The 27,004-nt window shown below is 40.7% G+C and overlaps 1 protein-coding gene across 1 annotated transcript in view; it reads right to left on the minus strand.

Annotated features, from left to right (window-relative positions):
• Positions 1 to 5,980: 5,980 nt before the first annotated feature.
• Positions 5,981 to 27,004, minus strand: part of xylt1 (xylosyltransferase I) — a 76,253-nt gene continuing 55,229 nt past the window's right edge. Inside the window, exons 8-11 of the mRNA XM_026170048.2 lie at positions 22,195 to 22,460; positions 17,443 to 17,641; positions 11,584 to 11,917; positions 5,981 to 7,383 (exon numbers count right to left, since the gene is read on the minus strand). Of these exons, the coding sequence (XP_026025833.1) occupies positions 7,061 to 7,383; positions 11,584 to 11,917; positions 17,443 to 17,641; positions 22,195 to 22,460 (1,122 nt within the window). The 3' untranslated portion in view covers positions 5,981 to 7,060. The remainder of the gene's footprint in view (positions 7,384 to 11,583; positions 11,918 to 17,442; positions 17,642 to 22,194; positions 22,461 to 27,004) is intronic.

A 27,004-nucleotide genomic window follows, 5' to 3' on the forward strand; every position in this document is an offset into this window, starting at 1 on the left:
CATAATGTTACAGAGGTCTTCTATTGGATTTCAGGCATGTTTGGGGGTCAGTCAGTGGTATAATGTCCTTCATCCTCCTGTATTGACATGAACAAAGAGGAACCCAAGACCAGTGTAAATGGTCTGTATTTGTATAGCGCTTTACTAGTCCCTAAGGACCTCAAAGTGCTTTACACATTCAGTCATCCACCCCAGTCACACACTGGTGATGGCAAGCTACATTGTAGCCACAGCCACCCTGGGGCGCACTGACAGAGGCGAGGCTGCCGGACACTGGCACCACCGGGCCCTCTGACCACCACCAGTAGGCAATGGGTGAAGTGTCTTGCCCAAGGACACAACGACCGAGACTGTCGGAGCCGGGGCTCGAACCGGCAACCTTCCGATTACAAGGCAAACTCCCAACTTTTGAGCCACGGTGAGCTAACAAGGATTATAAGGTTTTTGACTGTCATTAAAGCAGTAATGGGTATTATCAACTATTAAGGTCTAGATGTACATCTTTCATCTTTGTTTTTACTTAGAGTTTAAGCGCATATCATTTGTAAAATGCTATAATTTGTTAAATTGGAGATTAAGTACTTTTGGACGCAACAGTATATTTGCTGATTGTGAACAAGCTCACCACAGGCAGGCAGTTTTCTAAGTCTTACAGATCTTGTCTTTACTTCCCCACTTTGCTTTAACTGCCAGCTGGAAGGGCCCTGAGATCTTTTTACAGCCTTTCTGCTTTGCAGGCACAACCTTTTTTTTTTCTTTTTCTCACATCGACATGTACTTGCTCAAGGGATGTAAATGTTACCACAAGGTTCAAACAGTCAGCAAATTCATCAGCTGACAATTCCTAATGACATTTCTTCACAACACAGTAAAGACCTCAAGTTTTGACTCTAGAGTGTGTTTTATTTTTGTGAAATTAAAGTTCATAAAATAAACCGCAAGAGCACACCAATAAAAGGATGTTTTGTTTTATTTAGTTGTGTAGATTTGCTTATTTTCATTTAAAAAGTGTGCAGTTTTTCCAGGTCTGCCTTGCCCCGTTGCATACAGCTGTATTGGTATTCATGGGCACAAAGTGTAAACTGAAGCCAACATTAATTCAACATACTAAAACTTTCCCTGTAGCCACATAGCTCACAGAGCTATGCTGTGCTGTGGGTGTGGGCTTAGAAAATCCGTGTGAGAACAATTGTTGAAGCTAATTTGGGGGAAAACATATGGGAGCAACTACATGTACCCACAGTTAACAATTCAACCTCCTCGGTTTGACTGAGGAAAATACTTATGGCATGAAGTGTGTGTTAATGTCCCAAATGATTTCCAACTGTGAAGCACATACAGATTTATCTGCAGTGAACCACTCTCAAGTGATATTTAGTAGGATAGTCTTTTGAAATTGATTGTACCCCTCAATTCGGAGTTATTACATTTGTATCCATTATTGTTTTTATTTCATCATTAAATATGCTTTTATCAGTTGTTTTACTAACATACAAAACAATTCAAATTTACACATTCAGCACACGATGTTTCTGAAGCTCCCTTTCTGGACCCTTTAAAGTGTATTAATTACTGTCAGCTTCAGCTTTAAGCTTCAGTTTTTCTCCATCAACCCTTGAGGGAAATACTTGGCTCTTTAGCGGCTAAGTGCTCCACCATGTTCACCAGCCTGTTACTAAATTTGTCTGCCTGCTGTCTGGTTCTGAGAAAGTAAGGTAGAATGGGCTTATCAGAGCTTTTAGCTGAAAACAGCTGGTCTTAACAGGTGGCAACCAAGGGGCTAGCTCCAGGAGTGGAAAATGAAGCCAACACTGAAGCACCAAAAACTGTAGTTACTTGAGGGGCCACTTGAGACTGCCTCCAATAGTAAATCAATGCCCATAGACTTAAAGACATGTTAGAGCTGAGATCACATTACCTTTTCTGTAACACACATCATTGTACTTAATGCAGATGCCATTATTTGACTTCTGTTCATGTAAATGAAAGTGAAAATAATATATTAATCTACATCTTTTACAGTGGAAATATAGACACGGACGACTGCTAACCCTTTTTCTACACCCTCCAGCTTCACAGAGCTAACAGTGAAGACCCCAGGACTGAGAATGATATTCAAGCGAGGTATATGACTGCTAAGCAGCTGAAGCAGGATTTTCAAAATGCAACACAGGTAGTGATTAGCATTAAATGCGGTAGCACTGCAACCTCCTCATATCCAGTTGTTGGGAAACACTAATACATAAGGTGCTGTGAAAAACAGGGAAAATAAGTCACATAATCCCTTGTATTGCAAGCTCCAGCTTAGTTTTTGGTGTAGACAAGCTGTGATCAGTTAACTTGTGCTGCCGCTCTTTGTGGATTTAGACAACTGAATTTAACAAAAAAATAAGCAGATGTTTAACAAGCTACACGGCTGATTTCCCACCACCGGAAACTATAGAGGTTGTATAAAAGGTTTAATTCAGTGAATGAATCTAATCTCTCTCTGCATCCAACATACTGTCTCAGAAAACTGCAAAATGACAAATTCAGCCTGCACTAAACTGATTAGTACAGTTTCAGAAAAACATTAAATCTTAGTTCATGTTAATGTTTAGAGATGAATGAACACATACTGTGCAGTTTGTGTTTTTTGGGATATTTATTGAGCTGTTTAAAAAGCTGCATTTGAAATTATGAGCCACGTAAAATGTTACTTTGCTGATGGTTTAACCTATTCTGTAGTGCTAGTTAGATGCTGAAATGCAAACTTTTTGCATCTGCATTAATTGCTAAGTAATTCAAGGAGATTCCACAGCATGTCTTTCATCCCGTCTTCCTTCTCTCAGCCCAACCAGTCGCAGCAGATAATAATGGATACTTTATTGATCCCCATGGGGAAATTACTTGTTTTTCTCTGCATTTGACCCATTCACTCAGTGAAGCAGTGGGCAGCCGGGGAGCAGTGTGTAGGGACGGTACCTTGCTCAGGGGTACCTCAGGGTAGCCGTTAAGTGGATTCGAACCGCCGACCTTCCGATCATGGGGCGACCACTTTACCTACTGAGCTATCCCTGCCCCCAATGGCCCTGTATGTATTATTGTAGGGTCTACCTTACAATATAAAACGCCTTGAGGTGACTGTTGTTGTGATTTGATGCTATATAAATAAAACTGAATTGAATAGATGAAACACCTTTCTGGATCATTCTGGTTAACCCCTTCCTGTACCTATTTCTGCAGTAGAATAGGTGGTTTAATTGCTGTGCTCGTTAGGCTGCTGTCAGCTTTGCACTAAACTAAAAAACTGAAAGAAACATGTTGTGAGTGCGCTCTTCATTACAGTAGTTTTTCATATCAGTGTGAGGCCTGCAGCCTAGGTTTACACTGTTAACTTAAGTATGTGAAACCACATCTCAGGACATACTGAAGTAGTAGTAGTAGTGTACCGAGCAGTAAACAGTATTACTTTATTAGTAAAGTTAGTAATTAAGTGAAATAATACACTTTTTGTGAGTAAAAATCCCAACACTGTTGGTCACTCCACTAAGTGGTGTCATTAAACGGGAGCTTGGCAACATAATGACGTTTTTGGATTTTAATTGTTTTTTATTTTAATTCTTGAAGTTTGCTAATGTTGGTACATAATTTACCACCCTGCCCTCTTGGCCAAATATGATCACTCCTGGGCCCAACAAACAAAAAAACCAAAAACCCAACGTGGGGTAGTCAAAATGCTATAATTGAGACTTCAAAACACAAAACAGGAAGATGAAGTTACATGACAAAGACCATCTTTTACGTACAGTCTATAATGGCAGCAGTGCTGGTGAGAGATGACATGGCTTAACCAAAACAGTGAAGCTGCATAACCCAAACGCTGAGCTGAAAGAAAAACATGTTCCAGAGTTGAGAAGAACTATCATATACTTGTAATTCTGTGTGAGCATTGAACTTTACGTTATTTGTGCAGTTAACAATATTAATCTTTCAATAAGTGCAGTTTTAATGTCAATTTAAATCACATGTTGATTGGTGTGTCTTAGTTGTAAAGACTAGTGTTCTGACATACAACACTAAAACCGCATAAATAAACAGTAAAATAAAATTAAACCGCTGAATGGGGAGTCCTTGCATTCCCAGTACAACCGACTGGAGCTGCAAAAGTACACTATTTAATAAGCAACAATAGAGTAACAGTGTGAACATGCGTCAGTGGCTTAGTGTTTTGTTATCAGCCTCCATATTCTTCATAGTATATATCACTGCAGCAGCACAGAGCCGTGAGTTGTTTTTCCATAGAATTTTATTTCCAAAAAGCAGTTGGAGAAAAGTAAAACAAGCGAGTCAAGTACAACAAAACAAATCCCTGAAAGGGAAGAAGTAAAAGCTGATAATGACAGAAGGCCTGATGATATATACAACAGCAGACATCATTTTGGTGTTGCAGTACCAGTGAATCACTTGACAGACTCATGGTATTCTTCACATAAGTTCAAAACAAACAGCAAAATAAGGATTTTATTTCAATGGACAGAGAAGGTTCTAAAAGTCAGCTAAGGCACACAGAGCCTCCCCGAAAAAACAAAAGAAAAAATCAGAACGACGGGGAAACGTCAGTCAGAGAAATTTGTGCAACAGTTGCTCAACAATACATTCCAGTAAGAACAACAACAATCTGGCATGTGATTTTCTCTGAGAGGCAAATAGGACAAGGTCGTTGTCACAGCTGTCCAAAAACACTGAAACAGGTTATGTACTTTGATCAATAAACACCATCAATTCACTATTTGTGCCCAATTATCAACACTTTCAATGTCATTTTACCACATCTGTATTTACACGTACAATACCCTTTAAACATTATTTCGATACAAAATACCTATGTACATCCTCTTCATTTGTTATTCATTTTTGTTACAAAATAGGACTTTCACATTTAGTTACATTGAATTATTTCACTTTTTCCAAAACGGTCATTGAGCTTACATCATAATGTACTGTGTGATGTAATTGTACAGAGCATGATGGCACTAGAAAGTGGAAAACAAAGCCGCCCTTTACAACCTAACCCCGGAAACGATGCAGATTTGAGAGGAAGGAGAGATAGCAATCGTAATACACACATCTGACAGAGAGGCAAGGTGAACTTGACATTAATGAACAGCAATGTCTGCTAATTAGCCTGTTCAAAAGCACTCATTTAGCTCATGTGATGACTAAACAATGTTGACAATCACAGATTGAAAACCTAATTGGCTTCAGAGGAAACTTATTTCAAGTTAAAACAAATATGTGACCGCACCTCTTATTGTGGTACAGTGCCATACTTAGTGTAATTAGGTTGTCTCAAATGTCCAGAGATTGTCTTGATGAGAGAAAAAGTACTTTAAATGTAAATAGGGTTGCAAAGGCGCGACAGACCCGATCCAATAAATTAGTCACTTTATAATCAAGAGATACAATATGATATTCACTTGAAATTGTACATTATTGTCACAGCATGAAGATCACTACCACTCAAACCATTCTGAAACCGACAGCGACCATTAAACACCAAAAAAAGCACAGTTTCTCCTACAAACAACGTCCAGTGTGTTCGCTAGTGAAGACTGCTTTTGTTCAGCTTTTCTGTTTTTTGCTCAGGTTGTTAGGCAGCTGACCTTTTACCTTACAGGTCAGAGTGGCTTTCTCTTGTGATGCACTTGGCAAACGGCCACGTAAGAAACCCAAGACAAGAAGATCTATTCAGACAGGACAACACTGACTAACACATAGGTGCGGGCCATAAAAAGGTACAGTATAAGTTTGGGGTGTTGGCCTTTGTAAATAAAGGCAGCTTTCTTTACAAAAAAATATTTATCGAGCTGCCAAGGCAGCGTTGCAGTTATTTAGTCACTGACTAAAAATATCAGTATTTATAGAAACTTATAAATAAATAGCGACTTCATGGACCTCCCTGCCCCCACCCCCCTCCATCCACACCATTTTTGAGACTTAGTGTAGAATTATGTACAACATAAAGTGGTGTTCAAATAACTGGAATAAAGAAAAAGAAGGCAACACGTAAAACCAGGACAATACGTTTAAGGTTAATGTGACATAGTTTTGTTTCAAGTTTGAGGCAAGTTGGTTAAAAAATAAAAGAACAGCTCTCGTTCTGTCCTCTGGGTGTTTTGTTTGTGTGGAAAACTGCACCGTGGAAATGCTAAATCTCAAAATGCTATCGTACAACTATGACAAAAGAAGCATTTATGAATTTAGTACATTTTTAACACTAAAATGTCTACATGAAATTCCTAATAGAACCCCGTAGCCTCCAATTACTCTGAGAAAGTGACTGTACTTGTTTTCTTCTCTGTTTTTTGCAGTTTTACAACAAAATGTGACTTGTGAAGATTTAGCCAAGCAACAAAACGTTCAACAATCTAATCAGGCACTGATATGAACTACGTTTTGAGTTGTTCTACTCATGTACAAACTTAAGAAACTTAAAAATGAGAAATTTGCTTTTACTGACGATATGTTTGAGTGGGCACAAAATAATCTGTTCAACTGGGGATATGTGAATACTCACACACTGTGTCATTTTGTTGGTGCTGACATAAACTCTAAGTAGGCACATTTAATTCAGTACCCAGCTATCTTCTTGTGTATGTCTTAATACTAAGGCCTTATCGCAGCAGAACCTGGTCTGCTAGTAGTGTCGATAGCCCGCACTCACTTGACCCATGTGCCCTGTGCGAGGCATTAAAAGCTGACTTTATAATTCACTCAGCAGCCAAATAAATGCTTAAAAATTGCAATGTTTGATCACAGTAAAACTCAGCCGTGAGAAGAAAAATAAATACACAGAGAAACTGAAAGCAAAGCCAGCATAATCCCCTAAAAAAGGAATATTGTGGGAGGAAAATGTTCCCCTGCGCTTTCTGTCCCCCCAAAATCCACTTTTTCTTTTGATTTCAACATCTTCCGCGAGAGATGGAGAACACTCACCCCCCTGTCATCTGCAACAAACACCTCAAATAAATAAAGATAAACAGTGCCACGACCTCCTGTCCAGCTGGAGGCCTTGCTGCTACCTGATACGACCATTGGCACGAGGTGCTCCCAGCTGAGATTTGGGGTCTGGGCTCATGGAGCTCCACGGGCTCTTGGGGCACGCCTGCATGACAGGACAGGCCGTAGGGCCCACAGCACAGACGTCAGCTGCCTCCCACAACTTGCCCACCAGGCTGTCTATCCAACGCTCGAGCTCAGGGCCGGTCAGGGCCGCGTTCCTCTTGGCCTGCTCCACGTAACTCAGACTGACAGGGATGTTGAGCACCGGGTTGAGGCCGTGGAAACTCTGCTCCATGTAGCTATTCTTAGCTGGCCCATTGTGGAGCTTCAGAGTATCCTCTGGAGGTTTGTGGGAAGCAAGAAAGAGAGAGCAGACAAAGAAGTTATAGACAGTGAACAAAAAAGGTGGTAGTCAGTGGTCAAAAATGCAGATTGGATTGCAGAAGGGGGAAAAAGTTGGGCATGGAGAAAAGGGGGAAAAGGGAAAAAGTACAATATCAAAGAAGTGAACGTGACTTTCTTTCTTATTATCTTAAAAGTGTAAATTGGATGCTTGCATTGATTTTTTTTTTTTTTACAACTGGACCCTCTAAATCTTCTCTTTTGATGTGGTTTGTTAGGCTACTGCAGTGCTGACTTTCTGGAAACAGTGAGAAATATTCAAGACATGAAGTCATCCTTTCTTCCCATGACGGTTATGCGCTGAAGGAAGATGGTAAACATAGACAGAACTTCTCCTTAAAACACCCTCTCCACCCTGAGCTCCAGTGAAGCTTTAAATTCCTCACTGCCACTCTAACTGGGGTGCTAGCCATCCCTTCTAACACAAGCTTCCTCTCATCCAGATGTTAGCAGACTTCAGCACTTTTTGCACACTGATGACAGAAAGATGCAGTCTGACATGGCAGTGGCCAACCAATGCCAGCCAGCTTTGTGGCAGCAGCGTGCAGTATGAAGTCATGCATCTGTGTAGAGTTTTTGTATATGCATGCGTCTGCTGCTCGCTCTCTTTGCGCATGGAAGGCCACATCGTAAAGTTTGACTGGCACACCATTTAGGAGGGAAACCTGATGTCAGCCATGGCAATAAATTATATGTGGACTCATGAAATAGCTAATAACCAAAGAACACATTACAACACACATCAAGAAAAACAAAAACAAGATTATTACATAATAACTATAAATTAAACACAAACATTATTAACTTAGCGGGTCTAATAATTATGTAGCCTTACGTTATAAATTTTAAAGACAACTTTATTTTCCGTCAGCCACTTCGGGTGATGCATCAGTTAAAGACAAATGTCCGGATCCAAAGTAAGCTAAAGAGATGCCCCACATCGCTCCCCACGTCCAACACTAACTAATAATATTTCATATTTACAGCATATTGATGCACTGAATTTCTGCTTGCAGTTTCACAGCTGACATGTTTATCTGTAGCAGACTCGATGTAAACACATGACCTTGTAGTACCATATCACCCCATTAGAGCACTTTGCTCTCGCACTGCAGGCCTACTTGTTGTTCCTAGAGTATTTAAAAGTAGAATGGGAGGCAGAGCCTTCAGTTTTCAGGCCCCTCTTCTGTGGAACCAGCTTCCAGTTTGAATTGAGCAGACAGACACTATCTCTACTTTTAAGATTAGGCTTAAAACTTTCCTTTTTGCTAAAGCATATAGTTAGGGCTGGACCAGGTGACCCTGAATCCTCCCTCAGTTATGCTGCAATAGGTGTAGGCTGCTGGGAGATTCCCATGATGCATTGAGTTTTTCCTTTTCAGTCACCTTTCTCACTCACTATGTGTTAATAGACCTCTCTGCATTGAATCGTACTTGTTATTAACCTCTGTCTCTCTTCCACAGCATGTCTTTATCCTGTTTTCCTTCTCTCTCCCCAACCAGTCATAGCAGATGGCCCCGCCCCTCCCTGAGCCTGGTTCTGCTGGAGGTTTCTTCTTGTTAAAAGGGAGTTTTTCCTTCCCACTGTCGCCAAAGTGCTTGCTCATAGGGGGTCATATGATTGTTGGGTTTTTCTCTGTATGTATTATTGTAGGGTCTACCTTATAATATAAAGCACCTCGAGGCGACTGTTGTGATTTGGCGCTATATAAAGAAAATTGAATTGAATTGAATGTTGTATAAGAGGAAATGAGAATGTAAGTGAAGTGATTCAAAAATGTCAGCTTTACCACAATCTTTATATTAATCTTTAGTCTGCTACAAATTTCAGTAAAAGTTACAGTAAGCTGTGTCCTGCCACAAAGTACGGCTATAGCAGAAAAATTAAAGCAGCTTTTCTTTGATGTCCATGGATATTTTACTTTAAACCAAAATTTTCATGGTTCCCCGCTTTAAAGTATCTAATCAGAGTTTAAAAAGTGCTCGATCCTTCTGAGAGAGCTCTTTCAGCTCCCAGCCCAACTTAATGTGTATAGCTGGCTTGCAATATTAGACACATTTATTCAAGTTCAAGTGTAATCTTTGTATCATACTGAATATTTCTGCTTCACTGCATTGACTGTATATTTTACTTTTTACTATCTTACACTTACCTGATAGCTGGAATCAATGGTTACTTTATTACCGAATCCTATATTTAAGTTTTAATAAGCTAAATGTATTGAAAAAAACAAAAACCTAAAAACCTGTGTTGACCATTAACATAGCTTTGTCTGTTCTGTTTCATGTCTCACTTATAATAGATTCTTAAAATAAGTGCTTTTAAAAATAGAAACAGAAACTGCAGATTTAGAAAAAATATTAAATAGATTTTTTTAGGTTAAAAATACAACAAATACAATGTTTCAATGTTACTTTAAGGAAAGAAAAAAAAAATCCAAAATTCAAAATACCTGGGAGCATTGTGGTATTTACTATTTCTTGATGCACTGTAACAGAGGTTCAGTGTGTAACTGTAAGAAGGCCCTTTGTTTTGGACAAAAAGACTGAGCTCACGCAGCAGCCCTTTCTATCCATACATCAGTAGAAACATAACTGCATAATGCACAGTGATTTAAAAAAAACATCTAACCGTGATATTTATAATATCACCATTTTTTATTAATATTCCTCTTATTCTTGTAGCCAGTGTGCCACAGAGATTCAGGTGAAAAATAAAAAATGCCATGTGCTGTTCCCCTTTATCATTAAAAAGCTCAGTGAAATTATTAAACAGTGAAAGACATGATTATGCCAAAGCTGGCGTCTCAGCTCTCATGTGACTTTCAAAGCAACTTGGCTGCTTATGGATTACAAGACTGCAGTGCTGCCCCTTATCCATGCTGACTGATTGATTTAATTGTGTCACTGTTTTCGGAGGGCTAAGTGCACTGTTGTTTAACACTCTGCTTAGTATGTATGAGCAGCTCGCTGGGTTATTAGGGTTGACTTGATGACAAATAACCAGGGTCTACCGAGGCCCAGAGGCTTGATTAGAAAGGGCATCGCTGCAAATGCAAGGCTGTGTGCATTTGTGTGCGTGCCTGTGCAGACATTTCGAAACACCTAAATCAGCAATCGCTTCTTTTAGACGTGACCTGTTGTGTAAAGAGTGCGATATAAAACTGATCCCATTCAGTCCTTTGAGCTGATATTGTCATGTGGGAATCACTGCAGAAATTTAAAAAAAGGACACTTAAGAAAATTCATGAAGACTGATTTTTATCAAAGTGATCTCATCAGTTCTGCTTGATTATTATTATTATTTTAAAAGCACAATGAGCTTCGTGGACCATATTCTTAAAGCCAGCTTATATCAGCTGATTTCTACACTTTCACGCATCCAATTGGCAGATCTCATGTAAGGCTGCCTATTAACCTTGCTTTAATCTGCCTGTGATTGTTCCACATGTATAAGCCCCTTTACAAGCCACTTCCACAGCAATTCTGCCTGTCGTACTGCGTATGACTCAATCTGTTGTGACTGATGCCTGCTTTGTTCGGTATGAACATGTTGCTTCTGGTCTCTTCACCTCTGGCCTTCCATGGATGCATAAATAAGTGTAAGGAGGTTCCACAAAAGAGCCAAACTCCTGACTAAAATTGGACTTTTAGGGCTCTCTGAGACTCGGTATGTCGACTTCATAAAATGTTCATCGCCAAGCAACTACAGATGTCCTTTGAAACATAAAGTAAAGTATGACAGTATAATGACAGAAAACCCAGAAAACACACCACAAAATTACTACCCAAGTCTTTTTTATGACACGGTTTCACAAAGACTCAATATTATATGCATCACAAACTGTGGTGCTGTATTGAATTGCACTTTCAAGGTCCATAAAGTAATTGCAGAGCTTCCACTAAACCTCCACGAGCAGAGAAATGTTTGACATTTAGAAAAACACCCTTTGTATTTTTTTTTTGATGAATGGTCATCTTTTGTTGAGGAATAGCACATCAGTGCAATATGCTTAGTAAGGCTACTTTTGCAAATAACACAATCAATAGTAATTTTATGCTAAAGCTGAAACAAATGGCAAGTGCTACTTATACATGAGCCTTCTACCACAGAGACAACTTGAATCTCTTTCTCACCTTGTCGTATGGGCTGGTGTTTGTTATAAGCCAACGGGGCAATGAGGAAGCGCATCTCCCCTACAGGACTCCAGTGATGCAGGATGCGGACGTTCCACACACCGGGCCGCAGAGGCTGGTTGAGCGGTGGGCGATAGTGGGTAAACTCGGCGCTTGCATCAATCAAAATGTCATAAGTGGCTGCGATGACGTTGGTAGGGTCGATCCACACAACCGTGACGGTGACATTCGGCCCTTTAACCCACTTCTGCATGCCCACCGTCTCATCCATGGGACCCATTAGGCCGCCAAAGTTTCTGAAAATGCGTTCTTTGGCATCCCATTCTGTCCCAATCTGCCCCAGAAGAGAAAGAATAGGCACGTGAGTTGGTGATAGGCTGGGGTGAGAACAAAGACAAGCAGAGAGATTACAGCAAAAACGCACAGGAGCTGCTGCAACACATTAAAAACATTTAAGTGGGGGAAATGGTTTGTTATTCATAAAAATGCAAAAGGCAACGACCTTTTTCAACTTTTCTGGACAGTTTAAAATATTGCAGGGAGTAATGTGCAGCCTCTCACTGCAGGTGTGAGGCTGCAGCAAGGTAACCAACTCCCTTTCATAGTGCTCCTGTGCTGTTTTGCAGTAATGACACACCATCACTGTTGCTCACAGAATGATGAAAAAGCTAATTACAGATTGAGTCTTTATTTAAAAAACAAAACATTTTGATTTAATGGCCACCGAATTCTGTAACCTGTTGTCAATATATCAACTAGTTGAGTGATATCTCAACTATGTTATCATAGGGAGTCATTTTAAGTATGCATTTTTTATTTAAAAGCCCTGCACTTCAGCCCTACTCTCAACACAGCTGTTATATACTATTTTAATCTGCAAAAGCTGACAAGTCTGATTCTTCTGACAAGCACTTTTAAGTAAATTTGGCTACAGTTTTGCTATTATGACTGACTCTATGAGGCTAAGGAGTCATGCTGAAAAAAGATATCTCAAAGGGGTGAAAACCAAACGCACTCCCGTTTCACACAAAGACAAAATCAGAAGGCAGTGAACACCAACACCAGTGTGAACACTATTTGTCTCAAACAGAAACAACAGTGGAGATTATTAAAACCCTAAATAAGTAAAAAAATCTCAAATAGAGGAAGACACAGATTATATGCAGAGACAGGGAACTGCAGCTTTTTGACGGATAAAAAAAGCATCTAGGGAGAAAAGCTCAATAAAAACTGGGTTTCAATGCTTCCACAAAATCAGAGAAAGCGCTTTTCTTTGCGTGAATTTTGAGATAAATAAATTTAACAAACTGTAGCAGTAAGTCAAATATATCTTTGGCGAGTTAGGAGACATACAGTGCCTCTGGCTGCAGAAGCTGCCAGCCTGCAAAACACTGGAGGGCTGCCAATGGAACAATGAGCCACTTTAAGATTATAATGTCCTCTAAGCTTACATAATTAACATTTAGAATACACATGTTTGCAGGTTATTGGTTATGTCTTTCTAACTTATATTTTGCCAAAAGTCCCGCTACAAAACATCCCGCAATAAGAAAGAACAAACGAGATCCAGCGGTAAGACAGACAAATCATAACAATAGGAACACAATTACAGTAATTGTGTTTAATATCTTTGCTGTGGTCAACTTAAAAAAGTCATCTAAATTGCAAAACTGTGAGACAGAGTGATAGAGAGGGAGGCGCACACACACACACACACACACACAGGCTCTGACAATAAAAGATGTCTAGGGTGTTTGCAGAAATGTGAGAGGGATGGCGGCTTTAAGAAGCGCTCATCCTTACAATAGTAGCTGATTAACACAGCCTCACCCAGCCGGACGATCAATGCCTGACTGGAATTGACTCTGCATTAGGTCCTCTGAGAACTGCGATTACCATGTACAGTATAAATAGACACCACTTGCATAAATGAGACACGCACAGAAACAGTGTGTGTTTTGTCATCAGTTAAAACACACCTCACTTTCCTCTCAATTATTGGACTGACCTCTGCCATATCTGCCCCTTGGACCTTGCCCCTTAAATTACTAATCAGCTCTCTTGTCCTGCACCTCTGTAGCTCATTACTTTATTCAATACTGATTCGCTAATGCACACTAACGCTCATATGGCTAGCAACACTCTCCTTCAAGGCCCCAGGAGGAAGTTAAAAGGAGCAGTTGGAGAGAAATAACACTGTTTTCCACTACCAGGAAACTTGCAGATGGCTGTCTAAACTGAGCTGTAAGAAGAAGATTGTGACAGTGTTCACGTGCCTAGAGGGGAACCCTCTGAGACCTGCTTCTAGTTCTTGCAGTTTATTGAGCATCTACTATGCGCAATATAAAATATGCACATCTGCATTCCAAGTTGCATTTTTTTCTAAGCCGTTTCAGGTCAGACGAGTGGGCAGTCTCCTTCCACAGACTTCTGTACCAAGTTAATAAGATGCACAGGCAACTTGCCTGACTGCTGTCTGGCCTCATGACCAAAGGTCAGGGTCTATCCTGGTTACAACAGAAATACTGGACAGAAGGCCATTTTTACCACAAAAGTGTAAAAAAGAAGAAAAAAGTATTGAGATGTAACTTTAACACGTACCACCCACAAAAACAGTTTTGCAATCCAAACAAACTCTTCTAGGAGGACGAATACACCCTAACGCATCACAAAAACTGCTCAGTAACACAAACAAGGCCTCACGGCCTTCAAACTCCCCAGATATTAATCCAATACAGCATCAGTTGGATGTGCCGGAACATGGACGATCCTTTGCCAACATCCCGAGGCCAGACACCACACTACAAGCCAGAACTACTTAACATTAGGCTTGTTTTAATGTTGTGACTGCTTGGTGTATAAACTGATCTGCTGTTTATTTATACAGAACACTTGAGGTCTTTTTGCAAAGACATGGCAGTGTTTTAACAATAGCAAAAGTTGGCTGGAACATTTTAACTACATTCATTTTATTGTTTTAAAGACTGCAATTATTGTTTTCCACTAACATATTTCTCTCCTGGTGATGACGTTCAAGGTATATCTGTGGATAAGAGATGGAACCAGTACCAGAAAACTCTTCCTTCGAGTATGAAAGTAGGTCGAACAGGGATTAACTTCCTGCCTACTTCAGCCTATAGCTTACGATGACCTCCACACTCAACCTGTCCCTTGGTGCTCCTACCCTATAAGCTTTGGCTTAAGACCAACACTCAATCAAGGCTTATGAGTGCTAACCAAGTCAGGGGCTCACGACCTTCTTTCGCTTATAGCTGTACTTAGAAGAACACGCTTAGGTGGAACAAATGCTGATCTGGCAACCTCATTGTGGCTCTACGCTCTTTGTCCAATTACTACATTTTTCTACCAGTCTGTTCACTCACACTTTCCACCCAATTGGACCATTTATTCAGATTTTCCGCTCTTAACCAGCAATTACTAACAGCCTCTGCTACGTTTGAAACATTTAGCCCTCATTTATCGTCTGCTGTTGACCTGACAAAAAACAAAAATAAAAAAACTTGATAATAACCTGGATTACTTTTCCCAAATTCATTGTTCACCATTATTACCTGTATTACTTGTTTCATGCTCTGTACCTGACTTAACAGAACGCATAAAACACTCTATTTCATAATCCAGCTACAGTTCATTTTTTCTCTGTGACCCAGTAACCCTGTAAACCTCTTCTCCATGTCATCGGGCAGTCGGTGCCTATAGTTTGACACTTCCATTAAATAAGTCTGGTCAGTTTTATCAAGCAAGGTCATGGACAGTCCCACTCTACATCTGGCCCTGCTTAAAAACATAGGGCACAAATGCCCCTCGAGGCTGCATTTGCAGGCTTATTAGGGACACTTTTTGGAGTGGTAATCAAATACAGGTGTCTACTAGCAGCACCAGAGGACTCTCCGGGGGCACACATTACGCTACCGAGGCAAGATGGAAGGACCCTAATAAACATGCACAGTGATGCAATGAGTAGAAAACAAGAGAAAACAAGACAATTTCTGTTATAAAAGCACAAACTGGAGTTATTCTTGGACATGTTTTTCTGGAGCTAAACGTTTCTAGACGTTATCCAAAAAAAGAAAAATGCAAACATCTGACACGAATGGGACAATAAATGATTTGTGCTATTGTGAGAATAGTCCATGTACCAGTCCAGTAAATTTAAAGGTAGTTACATCATTGTCCAAATTTCATGTGTGGAAGAAAAAGCAGAGTGGGATGAGGCCGGATGAAACCCACGCAAACAAAGGAAGCACATGCAAACTCCACACCAGATGTCCACCTTCTTGCTGTGGACATCTGGACAAGCTGCCAGTCTATTGCAGGAGTGACACAGACATCTGTCCACTCACATCTACAATGAGTTTAAAGTCTATCAGCTAACTAAACACCTACATGTCTTTGGGACGTAACGGGAATAATGGAGAGAATGGGAAGCGCTCCACAAAGAAAGGTCCCAGCTGTTTCAAGCTAAAATGCTCAAAAATGCATACACTTTGTCAGAAGCATTACTCTTGCTTTTCTACATTGTATTCTGTTACATTACATCATAATATGTTGCTACTCTTTTTTCCTCCCATGTATGTCCACATAAATTATCTAGACTGTGGTGGAATGAGGACGTAATCTTCAGTTAAAGTTAGTCATGGTGCTGTAGGATTTATGCACAGCTTAAAATGCCTCTCAATGTCAAATCTGACTTGAGGTGAAATACTGGTTTTTAATGTGCAGGTTTTAAGCGGTCCTGTACTAAAGTGCTGTAAAAAAGGCCTATAAAGGCAGCAACAGGGGAGTGAAAAGACATATCTGTCTTTCTTTATATCCAAAGGAGGACAAGGAAACCATTGTTAAGCCAACCATATGGTTTATCTAGCAAACCCCAGTATATAGCTATAGCATAATGGTCCATATCTACAAATTTGAGAAAAGGCAGTGCGCTGCTGCAGCTACGCCGTGCTGTCGTCTTGTATTTTGAATGACAGATGGACAAACTGATTGACTGACAGCCACTACACAGTGCTAGACAGAGAATGTTTTCTCAGGCTGAGCATTCAGATAAAAGCCACAGCTCACATCACTTCTCTGTCACTCACGGTTTCATAGGTTAGACAGACAAACAGGGCTTAGCAAGAGGGAGCCACACGTCGGCCGGGCGTCTGCATCCCTTCGTGTTCAGAATGAGAGCGCCGCAAAAGGTCGAACGTGGTCAAAGTGTATCCAGGTGCACGAGCATTGTCCGCGGGCACAAACAAATTTGTTCGCAAATTTGTTGACATTTCTGCCTCCTACTAAAGCTCTGCACGATAAAAGCAGAGAAAAAGGTCAATTTGCATTCACTCAGTTAATTTTGTCCTTTTTAAAAAGACACTCTGTGGCTGTCACATCACAGCCGAGCGGCTGTATCCTAAACAGGCGTTGTGGTAAACAGAAACACACATTAACATAACAAGACAATCAAGGGAAGCATTCCAGTGTGAAGGTGAGAAGACGTTCTATTAGGAAACAACAAATAAGCAGCACATGAAGCGCTCATCCCTGTAAACTGGGATGAATTCAATCAATTTACATTTTACAAGGCCATTACAGGCACCAGTTTAATTGTGTGGAGATGCACTGCTATGAGTCTTGGCAAGGGCGATATACGAGGTCACCATGGCAATGAGCTGTATATCTCACCTCTAATTATATGCTGAGGAGTGTGTTTTTGCTGTGTGCTGCTCAGAGTTTTAATGGAACTCATTTTCTGACACTGGCAGCAGCTGACTGATTGTTTTGTGACTCACGCCAAACAAGCGAATTCAAATTAAAAATGAATGCAAGGGCATGCAGACTAATATGCTGACTCACCTCTGCGAACTGCAACCTGCTGAATGTGCTCGTAGGAGGAGTGGTTAACTTGAAGTTCTTTGTGGGTGCCACCCAGGTCTCCATGGTCTCCAGCTTGCTTGTTGCCAGGTTAGTAGCATGGTGCTTGACCAGATAGCCCTGGAACTGGTCTGACTGGAAGTAGAGATGCACTGATACTGGGTGGCCCATGGGGAAATACCTGATGGAGCGTTGAGAAAATGAGAATCCATTAGCAAACCCGATACCTTCTGACCTACCTACTTGACGGTGCTGCTTTTCAGAGCTGATACTGTAAGGAGAGGAGAATATCAAGATTCATGTGGATAAGGTCTGGGGGGCCTTGGACATGCTAATGTGGCTGGATGCTAATGAATGCTTGCCGTGAAGGTTAGTGGAGAGTCAATGTGCTGTGTGATTGTGTGACACGGCCGACATTAATTCAATGACCTTTAACAGAAATCCAATTGGTAAAAGACATGTGTCAACTAGGCAGATAATTCCCAAACCGCACTGCTTGCGAGTTGCTGTGTCCACACTTTGTGGGTTCATGACTGCTGCTGCAGTAGATCTCAGATCAGATATGAACTTCTGAGTAAACAACAAAGTTTCTTGTGCTACAATGTGCTGGTTGCTTTAACATGTGCTCTGAAGTGGAAGGGATGGCATTAAGAAGGCACGTGACAGGCGGCACCACAGTGGTCTGAAAATTACAGAATAGTCATGGGCTGCATTGGCAGCATATTCAGATTAGTCACAGATGTCACACACACACACACACACACACACACACGAACAAAACCCAACTAAAGCATTACAAGACAGCTGAACAAAGTTGAACTGGGTCATCCAGTCAGCTGAAGCTGAATAAAGGTCTTGCCCCTCTGATTAGTCTGTTGTTTATTTGTGTGTGTCGCTTCATACGTGACAGAGGGTCTGCCCTCAGGGCAGCCAGCCGGAGTGACTTCTGGAAAAACAAAAAAGGGGCCAGGGCAGGCACTGCTGGGGAGCACGCTGCAGCTGCTCTCTGCACACGTCCTGAGTCCTTCTCGCCCAGATTTCTCATCCTTCTGCTTCCTTAAACTCCTCTTTATTCCTCCTTTTTGGTTGCACAGCTTAACACACACAAACGCACATCCACGCACTGTTTCTCCCTGCTCCCCTGTGCCTATGGCCTCATCAGTATTCCAGTAAAGGACCAGGAGTCAACCCGTCCTGGTAAATGCTACCCTGACAAGCAGAACAGCAAATATTTACACTCACAAGAATAGCCTTGCACACTCCCTCCACTCCAGCTCCTTTTCCCCGAGTCTTTCTCTTTTTCTCCTCTTCTACATTTTCACACCTGCTTTTTCCTCCCTTCCCCTCATCGCTCTTCTTCCTTCATTCTGCTTTCTGTCCCATCTTTCCCAAAAGAGACGTGGCTGCCAGTGTGAGAAGCAGAGAGCAGGGGGCAAGGGCGTAGCCTGCACAGAAGCTCCATTCAGGCTTTTACTCCACAATCTCTCCAATTGAGTCACAGCAGGCTGCTAAAAGAGCCAAATCACTCTCTGTGTCCATTTTTCTCTCTCTCTGCTGCTCAGGTCTCACAATGAAGTTGACCCATCCATCTGTTGGTAGCACATCTGAATTTGAAATGCATGCAAAACACGTGGCCACACACACACAAACACATTCACACACGCACACCATATGTGAGCAGACTCGAGACATCACACCGACACTTGAAAAAGATATATTTTCAAATGTGAGCTTTGCTGGGGCTCGCTTTAAGCAAAAACGTGATCAGCTTTAATTACTCAGCTCACGAACTAAATTACAGATCAATAAAACTTAAACAGGACAGCTCCAGGCAGGCCTTGCAGAGTGCCAGCACACACATTGTGTGTTTAATTATTACGTTAATAAACCACAGAGTGGTGGAATTACAAAAATCACAAGCAAGCGATTCAGCTGGAAACACTTATGTGACGTAAAACACAAAAGACAAGCGAGGACTGTGAGACCAAGCACTAAGTTATGACATCATATGACGCTATGGAAAATTAAGACCACATTATGAGACTAAAATATCACATCATAACATTTCACACAGCATATCATGTACATGTTCTTTAGGCCCAGCCTGCCTCTCTGATGTATTATCACTACATAAAAATCAAAGTGAAACACATTTAACACATTTAACATATTTAATGTGCTAAACAAAGAATATTTTTTTCAATATTTCTATTGCTGTCTTTAGTAATCAAAGTGGATAAATGCACATTGTTGCATTTAACACAGTTTTGTACATAAAATGCAGACAGATTATCAATATTCTAATATCGTCAGGTATATACCTTCAAGACTTTGTTACATGTTTTGTATTTACTGTACAGCAGACATATTTAATTTAAAAAACATATATCTTCCCAGTGGTGAAAAGGTGCTGTGAGGATTCCGGGATTACCTCAAAGTGGTTTAGTGTGGTTAAAAAAACCTACTGCGTTTTTCAAAGATAGCCAGGTAGAGGTGTTGTCATGCCTCTAATGCAATGCTAATACATGAAAGGTACAACCTGGGACTAATGTTGGGTAAGATTCCAGGTTTACTTTTTTCTAATCCTGTCACTCACTGTGGAAAAAACACACCAGCGGTTACTGTAAAGAAAACCGTCTGTTGTGCTTGTGGTAATTCAAGAAAGAACCCCACATACCAGCGTAATCACTCGTTTTCTCTAAGCTATCAATTATTTAAATGCAGGTACAAGTAGTCGAATAAGCTGAGTGAATAGATTTTTATTTTAGGGAAAATAAACACTTTACCGATGCTATTGTACTGACCTTTATTGCAGTATAATTTCAACCTGGATCCCTTGTTATTGTTAATGATGGCTAAAAACTGTGGGGTGTTGGGTATAAACTTTTCTGTCTTCTCTAGTGGGGCATGAATGAAAAATGTTTGACAACTCATGCCATCTGCTAATCAACAATATATACTAATCACAAGTTGCTCTCTGATGCATCCAGTGGACTATTAATGTGTGTGCGTGTTAGATAGAAAGCACTTGCATAGAAAGGACATAGAAAAAGAAAAGTGCTTGTATGAATGGGCGAATGAGGCAAGTTGTGTAAAATGCTTTGAGGGCTGAGATAGAGTAGAAAAGCGCTATATGACAAACAGTCTATTTACCATGTATGTTAACAGACACATTAACAGCATCAATTATGAGGCGCTTACCTAAACACAAACAAACCCACACTACACACACACATGCAGATATTTAAAGCATTTCTTTCTGTTTTCTTAATCTATGACCTCTGCCCTCTCAGTGATTGGAAACTAATATAAGTTGTGTGTTTGAAGCCTCTACTTTCTCTCGTTCGTGCAGACACACACACACGCACACCTGTCCCGTGCTCTAGCTCTCTATTTTAACAGATGCACAGTGTTTGAATAACAAGAGCTGTCGCCGCGAGATGGTTTTGAAGTTTGACTTTGAAACCATGCCTTCTTTCACTGCCTGGCTTTACCTACTAGATTTCACAGAACACCCACAATGCAGCGGGGCATCGGACGCCTTGCTATAGTGGGGACTTGCTTGTGAGGAGCAAACTATCTCAGCTCACATGCAGCGCGCGCCAGCTGAGGTAATGGCATTCGTGTTGCCTTCTTCCATCCATCCATCATCCATCCATTCGCTTCCGCTTATCTTTTTCAGGGTCGCGGGGGGCGCTGGAGCCTATCCCAGCTGTCATAGGGCGAGAGTTGCCTTCTTGACTTACTCTATAAACTGCAACTGAAACTGCCTTCGAAGACACCTGATGACTTTTGAAAGTTTCATGAGAGGAAACACAGACTGGCAGCTTGGATGACTCCCAACAAAAGCCACGACAGATCATATCGCCTTTCGCCACCATACGCTGTTCAAACAGCCTGCCTTCATGCTGTTTTCTATTATGTTTTTTTGTTCCTGGTCATGTGGGGCCAAGCTGTGTTAATGTTTGCTGACATCATTAAGATGTTGTAGGCGTTTGTTTCCTGGATGCACTGAGATACATGGGGCCTTGTGTCGCATGTACGCAAATTAGCAGTTTACGCTTCCCCTTTCTGTTCCACATTAGCATACTGAATTTGTGACTCTTTTGCATACAGGTCTCATCACTGTGCAAATAAACTAAACTGATGAAAGCATATGCTATTAAAAATCCTACTAAAAGACATGAAGCTGAAATGTTCCATTTGCCTGTTAAATATGAACGCATACTGTGGTTTTCCCTTTTAATTTAACCACACACTGTATGTTAACAGCACTCTGGAATTCATGCATTTCCACTAATTATACCCTAGCATAAAGGCCAGCTTTCAATGTTATGACCTATATAGCGTCATTATCTGACGGATAAATTGAGTGTCATATTGTGTTACAAGATGAATAGCATTACCCAGAGTTCCCAGTTGCTGACTGGTACTGTTCATTGTTATCTTATTTCCATGACATGTGATCTATGTGAGATAATGCATCAGCAGACAAACAAAAGGCTTTTGTATACTCTATGTTGTGGTTTCGTATACTACGTGTATGGCTTGCTTTTGACAGCAAAAGCAAACTTGAATGCACCTGTGGATGTAGGTGCAGGTGCGGCGTAATAATAATGATAATGAGTGCGTGTGGGTGTGGCTGGACAGAAGATCAAGGGCCTGAGAACTATTAGCATGCATACATGGACGTCTGCGGGGATTGTGCACTGTGCACATCTTCACTAAACTAACCTGCAGCTGTGATCCTTTGGGTTCCCCTGCAGCGAGGCGGCAGCCCTGGCCAGGCCCAGTCGTGAGAAAGCATGGTAGTACGTTAGCTGCGTGTCGGACAGGCTGGCCACGCCATCTGGCTCGTCGTACACGTTCTCCCAGTATGAGTTCAATGCCAGCGACCCCTGGGGAAATGGTCCAAACAGGTAGGCATCCAGCTGGTTCACTATCTCCTGGTTAACGCTGGCTTCGAACTTCCTGGCAAAGAAGGTGGGCCGCACTGTTTGCTGCAGGCAGAGAGCGTAGGAAGGTGGGGGGAGAGCAAAGCAAAGACGGATGAGATAAAGAGAAGAAAAAAAGGAGAAGATTAAGAAATGGTTGTGCGCCAGGACGTCAGCCGAACAAATGCGATGTGTGAGATATGTGAGGAAGTGACATGTGGGCAGGAAAGAGAATTAGATAGGAGGTAGTATAAAAGTGAGTGAAAGTAGCAGATAAAAATAGGGAAATCATTACCATATGGGTTTGTGAATTAATTATTATGTATTAAATCAAATATACTCTCTCCCAAGACTATCTCTCTATTTCATTCTTTTGCAGTACAAATGGTGTCCTGTACTTTAGCGGTTCCCAGCATCCTGGTCATTGCCCCACAAGGGATGTTAAGATAAACTGGAGGGTTTAGATGAGCTTAAAAGATTATCCCATTAATTTAACACCACAAAATCACCATAGACAAAAATGTCAAACCACAAATATAGTCTTTTCTTCCTCATCGGCTCTGGCGCTTATGTTACCCACAATGAAGCTCTGCTGCCAGTTGGCTGGAAATTTGACTGCGTAGCCTTGTAGCAGCTAATGTAGCCTCAAGTCATTGGCCTCAAGCTGCCACACAGTATTCTGGTAAATTCCTTTCTTTATTGACATTGACATAATTTAAATTTTTTCCCCCTGCAGTAACACAGCTTTATAAAAACAGTTTTCACATGATTGGTAATTTAGTACAAATCCAGACCTGTAAACAGACTTTGATGTGTAAAATAATCACACAGCTGCTTATAAGAACAAAAGAAACTAGAAAACATGTTATATTAACGCCTTATTTATTAATGCATATGATTAATGGACAAATAATCACTAAAAACACTGACATAAAACCCGTAGAAAACCTCACGCTGCTCCTGTGCACGTCACTTCACATCAGCAGATGATCCTACAAATTCTGAAACTTGTGAGGCAGAACAAGCAAATCCACCTGCACGCCAATAACACAGATGTTTAAAGGTTAATCACATTATGGTGCAATTGCTATTGATAGAAGGACTTTGGGTGCATCACTGGACTTGTAAGTCACTTAGGGTATCAGTATCAGACAGCTTCATTATAGTAACTACAGTCAATACTAGTAGACAAAGAAAAGCAAGAACTAGACACGAAGCTATACCCTATAAACATTTGCATGCTTTTCTTTAGTTATCCATTATTTGTCTTTTTCCTTATCAGTTCTTTGCATTAATCGCTCTGCCTAGAATCATCCACTCAAGCCACGTTGTATTTGTCCCTGCCACGCTGTTGGTTATGCAGCTGATGGTGCATCACGAAATCTGCCACCTTCACAGCCTGGCTTCCACACAAAGGCATCTTTTAAGTCCTAGACACCAAACTATTCAACCGGCACCAAACACATCGGTGCTACTTGCTAAAAAAGGAGACCAAATCACGCTGTGGCACATTTCTGAGAGATGTGCTTTTTTCTCACAGAAACTGTTGGATGCTTGTGTGGCGTGGCAAAGTACCAGATGTTGCCCTAACACTCAGAGATTGGCTCGAGATATCAAAGGAAATGCAAAGGAGTGGGTTTTAGTTCCCAGACAGTCCTAGAGCTTGTGGGTGTTCTGATTTGCCCTCTGTGGAATCATCTGAAAGCAGCAGCCTGTCACAGCCTGTCTTTCTCACATTCTTCCCAAAATGTACCCATTCTAAACACATTACTAAACAAAGACGCACAAAGAGAAAAGGCACATTACACCAATCTTCCTTAATAAAACTCCTCCTCTAATGAGTACAGTTTAAAGTAACTATGGTAGGAAATTGACAGCTGTACTGACTTTAAAAAATTGTTCTGATCTGGAAAACAAATGAAAGTTTTCTATACTTGGCTGTACCGTCTCAAAGAGATTACTTTACGGTAAATTAAGTCCTAGTAATCCCAAGCTCTGGCTTGCTTCTGGAAAGTCTTTTTTCCCAGGATTGGACTTCACTGATACCAAGGTGCCAACCAGACCCAGCGGCAGTGCCAAGGGTAAAGGGTTGGCACTAAACTGAGACTGAGGCTAGACATGCGGCAGACAGCTTTGGCAAAGGGAGAACTGAGCTCCGTGCGCCGACTGGTATATAACGAAGAGGAGAGATGAAATGACTCACCGTTCTTGAAGGATACGACTTAAAGTGATATTCTGCTGAGGCAGAACATTTGTATTCACTTTGTAATTCAGCTTTAAGATTTTAGGAGCGCATTAAAAGTGTGACGCTGACTTTCTCTGGGGCTCTTGAGTCACTGCCACTCATTCACTTTCATTTTGAAAGGCTAGCTAACTGTCTCCTTAATCACAGACCCAAGGCTGAGAAGATCTAATTATTCCTACCATTTTTTTCCTTTCAGGGTCATACTAATTGAGACATAATTTTGCACATATCGACTGTGAAAGCTGTGGGAATACATTGGATGCTGAGGTTGAGAGGACAGACCTTGTGAGCAAAGAATTTAAGGATTGACTGCTGCTGATTTCCTGCAACATACTGATGTGCTGCGACCGTCTGCTGAAAGTAGTGCTGTTTTTAACATTCATTTTTGTATGTTTGAAGGTGTGTCTGATTGACATCTCTGATGAGGATCCGCTGCATAGTCTTTTCCCCTGGCCTTTTGCCAGTTTTGCTTATTAAATACTTTTTTTCTTCTTAAGCAGCAGCTTTTCCTTAACATGGGATAAAAGGACAGCTGGAATTTCCATTTTTGCAAATCCTTTCATTCCTGCCTATAGCATTTGGCTGGAAGCTAAAGGCAGTCGTGTTAATAGCTGTGGGGAATATTACAAATTTCCCACGAATGAAACAGTAATAAATGTCAAAATTATACGAGCTCTTGCTCTTGACTTTTCTTTAAGAATGAACAATACTGGCTTTTGCTGGACTGAAGACACTGCATATGTGATAATTCATGTGATAAACAGAAACCTGCTCTATTACACTTTATGGAGCAAAGCCTGTGAGCTAGTTCAGGTTGGAAAGTCGACTGCACTGCGTCATATACACTAACATGCCTCACTTTCCTCACCTCATAACTAAACACAACCACCCAGGTTGGCGGCCTGTTGTAGCTGCAGAATTTCCCATCTCGCCCTCTTTTGTGACATCTGGCGAAAGTTATTAGACTAAAATTACATGACCAGCAAAAGAAAGTCACTTGATACATGCCTTTGTATTCATATTAAGGCCTTGTTCTAATTCTTAACTTTACTTTAAAGCTAAATTAGCAGGTTGACAACAAAAGACTGGGCATAAAAAGTTGACGTTGCTATGGTGATGCCACCCATTAGTTTGTAAAGGCTCAGTTTTAGTACTGTGGCTATCACCATTGTGGTTTGTTGGAGGTAGAAGTGACCATATTTGGACAAGAAGGTAGAGAAGTAGTAGTAAATCAACACCAGCGTGTAAACGTCTATTTCTGGTGATAGGCTGAACATTTTAACACCGAGTTGCTTTTTGGTGTCAGCCTCAAGTGGCCATTAGAGGAACTGCACTTTTTGTTAGCTTGATTTTTTTTTTAAACTGTGGAAGTTGCATCTTGTCTGCCACGTAATTCTTTCCATTTTCACTGCATTTTATGTTTGTTCGTATTGTAGTTTTATGATAGGGTAGTTTGTTTTCATATATATGGTCATATAGTTTAATGGACAATGCAGACGTTTCTCTGCACTATATTTTCTATGATATTTTAATCTGTAGTGCAGAGCCATTATCCCACTGCTGTGGCTCTAAGAGTTTTTGCATAAATACTGCCAACTCATGCTTATGATGAGGAAAAGCCACAACAATGTTATTCTGTCTTTGCTGTACAGTCGTTTTTTGACTGTAATCCTTTTTTTCCCTCCTCCTCCTTAAAAGAAATAAAAAAAAAAAAAAAAAAAAAAAAAAATCCAAAGCGAACAAAAAAAGAAAATGGAGCATCAGTTTTTCTCTGGCCCTTCTCATGGATTTAAAACCTATTAGTCTTGCTTCAACTTGCTGACTCCCTTATTTCTAAGTTAAATCAAACACAGAAAATTTAAATGTTTACAGAATGACTTCTGTAAAGCCTCAGTTTTATCACTGTGCCTAGCATCTGGGTTTGGGCTGGAAGTAACCATATCTGGACAAGAAGGTAGACTTTTTAATTAAGAAGTGCTAATAGTTAACTTAGTACAGGACTGTGCACAACTCCTGAGCTACCCTCCAAGGAGCTAAACTTTCTGGCTGCTTTTTCCACTCACTTTCACTCCTTTTTACCTGAGCATTTTCAGAGTAATGATTTTTTTTATTAAGGAACTTAACACTGTTCTATAAATAATTGGAGAACAAAAAAGGGACCTAACTTAATGATTAGCCAGTGTTGTGTCTGAACACAACAGAAAAGTACAGTGGCCCTGAGAGGCCAAATGGACTGCAACTTAAGAAAACACCAGCAAAAATAAACATAAACATATATGGATGTCTTACAATGTTTTCTATAATGTTTTCATCTTATCTATTTTAATTCTTTTTATTATATTATCCCTCTGTTCAGCACTTTGGC

Source organism: Astatotilapia calliptera, chromosome 6 (assembly GCF_964374335.1).
Source record: "Astatotilapia calliptera chromosome 6, fAstCal68.1, whole genome shotgun sequence".
Classification (NCBI taxonomy): domain Eukaryota; kingdom Metazoa; phylum Chordata; class Actinopteri; order Cichliformes; family Cichlidae; genus Astatotilapia; species Astatotilapia calliptera.